We start from the raw sequence: 5,811 nt of genomic DNA, 5'->3' as shown, positions 1-5,811 counted from the left end.
CTGTATGACTGATTGATTAATGTGTATTTTCTAAAGCTAAGCGTTGTTAGGAATTATGTTTTATTTGTGGTATTTTGATTTACAGCTTAAATCTTGTCACTTCAATGGGAGGTACATTTATGGACGCAATCTTGATTGTTCAGACTCTTGATTTACCAACAATCCGAGTCAAATCAATAAGTTTCAAATGAACATGTTCCTCCAAATGTTGAGCTAATGATAAAAGGCAATCCTAAAACACAAGTTAAGCAAAATTTTACTCTTGTTTTCAGTGGATTGATGTGAACATATAATAGGTTGCCAGATTAATGCTTTTTTGCTTCTTTATTTAAAATTTAAAACAGCCACAGACAAAAATTTATTTGTTTAGTTCTTTTATTTTCGTTACAAAGTTTGTTCCTCTTCCTCAGGTTTTAACTGACTTCAACCTTGTCGCTGGATTTGACGTTTTTGCTCTCTGACACCACTTTGCCATCAACCAAAGTCTGAGTGAATGTCACCACTTTGGTCTGGATTGACTTTTGGTCAATGGCATCCTCCAATCTGTTAGAATTAAAAAATACATAAATAAATACATAAGTTTAACTAAATTTACACAGTAAAAGGGAATTGTTTGAGTCTTTTAAAAGCTTACAGAAACATTTATCATTTCGAAGTTCCTACCTGTTGAAACTCAGCAGGTAAAGTATTGTGTTGGCATACGTGTCACGTTTGTTTTTTCACATCAAAGCTAAAACTACTTTATCTTTGCATGAAGCTTATTTGAATTAGATATGCAAAGTCCTGTCTGGGATAAACAAAGTGCTCATACTGTGAGTTCACTATGCCAGACATCACATTTTAGGCTACCAGACAAAGCTACCACTTTCCCACTTTCCTTCCCATCGTACTCACTTCAGGTCCGTTCCACCGTCCAGCAGCCTCCTGTACTCAGCGATCTCGGCCTCCAGTTTCACCTTGATGTTCAGCAGGAGCTCGTACTCTCTGGTGTTCTGCTGGATGTCTGTGCGGATCTGAGTTAGCTCATCCTGCAGCCTCATAATGAGTGCGTTGTACTTCTCCAACTCCATGTTGTAACGCATCTCAATGTCGCGCAGGGTTGCTTCCAGGGACGCTTTCTGTCAAGGAAGTGACAGCAGAAATATTTAATGACATCTTCTGTGATTGTGTTGCCAGGAAATAGACGGGAAGATTGTTTTGTTTTTGTTTTTTTTCTCGTCATGTTTGTATTACAATTATGAAGTCTCCTCCACTTGTTTGAAATTGAAGCTGGCAAAATCAGGTTAATTGGCACTGCCAAATTGAGTAACTTGAGCCAGAGTGTGCGCAGCTGGTATCGAGGATGTAATTTACTCCCTCAGCACACAATCAGTGTTTTTAGGCATCAAAAAAATAATTACAGCTAGAGAAACTGCATTTTCACAGAAAAAATGCAGTGTGAAATTGTCTGTCAGCATGCAAATATCTGAAATAATCTGAGGTTTATTCTTAGTCCTTAGTTCTTAGTTTTATCTTTAGTCCTCTTCATTTATACAGATTGAACTTGTACTACAGCCAGTCTACAGGGGGCGCTCATGTCATTTTGGCTTCAGCTTCTACACCATGTTTCTGTGTCTGTTTATTAATATATGTGAAGGGTTTGAAGATAATAAAATCCATCTTCCAGGATTTCCCACACCTACTGATACTTATAAAACCACAAGCTATTTTAATTAATTTGACCAGAAAATTGTTTAATTATGGGAATTGTTGGACATATTTTTTTCTAAGCTAATTCTACTTGCTGTATAAACAAAAATATTTTTATGAATGTGTATGAACTTAAAATAAACAAACATTTTTACCATACTGAGTGCCGACTGAAGGTCAATATCCAGAGCCTGATACTTCCTCCTAGTTTCACTCATCACACTCGTGGCGTCCTTTAGAGCTGATGAGCTCTCAGTGACTTGCACCTGCACCTCTGTGATCTAAAAACAAGATAAAAACAATAAAGTTCTTTCAAAGTAACATCAAAAAATTTAAATAAGTTCATTAAAAAATCTGTCTGCATTTCTGTTTTCCCAGCAGAGCTCTGTTGTACCTGAGATTCATGCCATGCTTTGAGGTCCTCCTGGTTCTTAAGTGCGATTCTCTCGTACTTAGCCCTCATTTCCTCCATGATCTTGGCCAGGTCTTGGCCTTTAGGAGCATCAACATCCACACGAACGCCAGCCAGGGCGATCTGGTCGCGCAATTCAGCAACATCCTGTTGAGGAGGAAAAGGTCAGGGAGGGATTTCCTGAAAGGTTGGAGTGGTTATCCCATTCAAAGAGGTTAAGAAACAAACAAACTGCCAAAGTGGTTGATTCCATTTCATTAAAGAGTATAATGGAAATCACAGCTCTATAGTGCTTATTGGCTGGAATGGACTAAACATCATCATACCACATCGTGGTTCTTCTTCAAGGTGATTAGCTCTTCCTTCAGAGACTCAATGTCACCCTCGAGGTGCAGACGAATAACGTTAGTGTCATCTAGGATCTTCCTCAGTCTGGCAACATCAGCCTCCACCATCTGCCGCATTGACATCTCATATTCCATCCTATGAATGTACACCTTCCATCAGATAGGGGCATGTTGGGTGAAAGAAACTGTTTGCATTTATCGTGAATACTCACTTCATTTTGAAGTCTTCTGAAGCCAAGCGTGCGTTGTCAAGAGCAATCGCAAGATGGGCATTGGTCTTCACCATGTCAAAGATCTAAAATAAATAAATAAAATAAAATAAGGTTTGTTTTTTGACTTTTAGTCTGTGTATATGGTTTCTGCTATATTGATTTTAATCCATAAGTTAGTGAGACATAAAATTGGTTGATATATTGTCCAGGTTAAAATACAGCTGGCCTTTGATAAGTGGCCATTTTTTTGGTCAAAGCTCAAGAGGAGCATGAAGATAAAGGTCAGGCTACACATAATAAAAGTTAGGAAATCATTAAAATTAAGGGTGTTCTGCAGTGCAGAAGGTTCAACAATTCAACCTGGAATGAATTTTGCTCCAACATTACACAACATTTAGATGATTGCACACAAAGTACAACTGAAGTGCCGTTTTTAGGCTTTACCTTACAAAATCAGTTCAGAAAAAAGTAAACTCCTAAAGTTTAAACACTTTCTTCATGCAAGTCCTGTAGATTTTATTTTTTAACCTAACTTTTATTTTCATACACAAAGAAAAAAAATAGGCATTCTGATTTTTTGCATTATAGATTGTCTTGTTTTAAAATGGTCAAGTTCCAGCTAAAAGCTTGGTTTAATCCATTAATTCTCAGTTTTTGGTGCTTTTGAGCAAGGCACCAATAAGAAACATTGCATGCGTTTATGTAAATGAGGGAATAAGAAGCATATTGCAAAGTGCTTTGTAAAATCTATGCAAAATTCCAAAACATTCATTATAATTGTGGCTCATTCATCATTTATCATGAAGGTCAAATGAGGGATTTATTGGCTCACCTTGGCCCTAAGGTCTGCAATGATGGCGTTGTACTTGCTGTAGTCCCTTCCTTCCAAGGGGCCCCTCTTTTCGATGGTCTCTCTGATCTTGATCTCCAGTGTTTTGTTGGCCTTCTCCAGACTCCTCACGGTCTCCAGGTAGGTGGCCAGACGGTCATTTAGGTGCTGCAAGGCAACCTTCTCGTTTCCAATGGCTAAGGCTCCAGCTCCTGCCCCAGAAGATTGGTAGTCGAAACCCCCACCAAAGCCGCTGCCAACTCGAGAGCCAAAGCTGGCGGTGGAGATCTTGGTCCCATGGCCCCCTGCCCCACCGCTGACACTGTGTGCGTAGGACCTCTCCATCTGCAGAGGTCTACCGGAGTAACCGGAGAAACCAAGATTTTGAGAGCTCTGGCGTTTGATCTGGAGCTCCATGTTGGAAAGATGTAAGCTGATCAATCAGAGGTGAAAGCGTACTGGAAAAGAGGCGTTGGCAGCTGAGAGTGGAGGAGAAGAGAGGTGGTTTGGGGTTTTATATACGATACTGAGCACCTAAACTCCTTCCTGCCACTCCTTTCCTATCTTTATGGCATTTTTATCTTTATCTGTTTTGCTTAAACTTTGTCCCCTCTTGTTAATCTAGTATCTTTCAAAGGCAAAAAAGATATGCTGACATATTCATTTCTACAGTGTGTAGTGAAAAAACTGTAGCTATGGTAACTGCACATGAAAAGCAGTAGAAAGAATGAAGATAGCCATGATCTTTATTTGACATGTTTTTAATAAAATCAAAAAGCAGGTTCCATATAAAAATAAAGATTGAATTAAACAATTATATGGATTTATTTACAAAGCAAATGTATTTTTGCGGTGTAATATATGCAATCAGGGTCGGCCTAATCTAGCATAACTGACTCAGTTTATTTACTACAGTTACTGCTTAGCTGAACAAATTTTAACCTATTTGTTGAATAAAATCAGTTTTATTGTTTCAGTTTGATCAAACTTCATTCATTCAGTGAGACACAACTCTGGATTTTATTTTCTAAATGAATATCTTTTTTCTCTGTTCTGATTTTTCTCCTCGTCCACACTACCAGGGTGCCTCCAGATGTTTGTTGTTATGAAGATGGGCACAGTGGTTTATTTTAAGCCATGTACTGAAGTTATTGCTGCAATTTCTTCTGCAGCTGAAAAAGCAAAGTTTAATATAGCAAAACGGCCCAGCTGTTTTAGGATTTTTTTTCTGTCAATAAAACACAGCTGCGTCTCTCTGTGTGTATTAAAAATGTGCCTTTTGTTTAAAATGGGTGGGTTTGAAACACATCGCTACATGTTAGGTCAGTGGGGATAAGATAAGAAACTGGTTTTAATACAGACAAGAAAGTTTCTTTGTACTGAAGGCTCAAATCGAAAATGTAAGAAAACATTTGGGTTTGTTGCTTTGGGTGCCAGCGAAATACAGTCCGGGACAGAAGAGATTTGTTAATGATAAGGTCTATCAGAAACAAAACTCCTTCACGCTGGTCAGAAAGTCTTGACTTTTTTAGGTTTTTCAACAAGTTTCATGCCAACAGTAACATTTTTTGTTATAATTCAACAATCCAATAGGAAGCTGTAAAATCTCTGAAGTACAAACTAACCTTCCTGGAATTGTTTTAGTCTGTTTTTGCGCCATAATGCTGCACAATGTTAGTCTTTTATTTTTACAAACTAAAAACTGCTGGGTTATTCTCATAACTCAACTGCTGGGGTAACGGTGTTGGATCAGACAGTAGGTTGGGTTTGTATGACCAAATATTGTGTCAAGAAGTTGTGGTGGGGTCAGACATGAGTTGTGTCATGCTTCACAATCTGCCAATTTGAAGTTGACCAAATCAGGCCTGACTAGACCTCTGCTTTGGGGTGTAATAAGGTAAGATGGTAAAAACTTGTAAGATGATATTTAACCTGGTTGGCTTTGGTAACAACACTAGTTTGTACAAGACAGTGAGTTTGGGTTCCTAAAAAAAGCATACATTTGTGCACTTATTGCAATTGGCGCCAGCTAGCTAACAGCAAACCATGTTGGATTTATCCAATAAAGCAGATTTAGGGTTCTTTTTGTCTCAGTTTGTTTTTGTAGCTCTAATTCAACAAATTAGTCATGTGACTCAATTTTCGGGTAAAAAACTTAACCCAGTATGAGGTCAAACTGATAACCTGTTGAGTTAATACCACCCTATTTCAGTTTCTTTTTTTTACAAAGGGCAAATTAACATGAACTGAAGCATATCTTTCGCCACTATATAAATTAAAAGTAGAGGAGAGAAACCAACTAGTGTATTGGTAACCCCCCCC

At 38.2% G+C, this 5,811-nt stretch overlaps 1 protein-coding gene across 1 annotated transcript; it reads right to left on the bottom strand.

Moving 5' to 3' along the window:
- Positions 1–357: 357 nt before the first annotated feature.
- On the bottom strand, positions 358–3,985 carry LOC108233007 (keratin, type I cytoskeletal 18-like). The gene is made up of 7 exons (XM_017411165.2): positions 3,493–3,985; positions 2,661–2,743; positions 2,428–2,584; positions 2,084–2,248; positions 1,845–1,970; positions 895–1,118; positions 358–543 (listed from the first exon to the last, which is right to left on the bottom strand). Exons 1-7 carry the CDS (start codon positions 3,904–3,906, stop codon positions 414–416), a joined length of 1,299 nt encoding a protein of 432 aa, XP_017266654.1. The 5' UTR covers positions 3,907–3,985; the 3' UTR covers positions 358–413.
- Positions 3,986–5,811: the final 1,826 nt, after the last annotated feature.

This window comes from Kryptolebias marmoratus, linkage group LG8 (genome assembly GCF_001649575.2).
Source record: "Kryptolebias marmoratus isolate JLee-2015 linkage group LG8, ASM164957v2, whole genome shotgun sequence".
NCBI lineage: Eukaryota > Metazoa > Chordata > Actinopteri > Cyprinodontiformes > Rivulidae > Kryptolebias > Kryptolebias marmoratus.
The sequence above is the reverse complement of the archived record's forward strand: the minus strand, read 5'-3'. Positions and strand labels throughout refer to the sequence as shown.

Excerpts from the sequence above, each read along its gene's own strand:
- LOC108233007 (XM_017411165.2), bottom strand. The coding sequence starts at position 3,906 with ATGGAGCTCCAGATCAAACGCCAGAGCTCTCAAAATCTTGGTTTCTCC. Across the intron at positions 1,119-1,844 it reads TTCAGTCGGCACTCAGTATG|AAAGCGTCCCTGGAAGCAAC; the intron begins GTAAAAATGTTT and ends CTTCCTTGACAG. Across the intron at positions 544-894 it reads GACGGTGGAACGGACCTGAA|ATTGGAGGATGCCATTGACC; the intron begins GTGAGTACGATG and ends TAATTCTAACAG.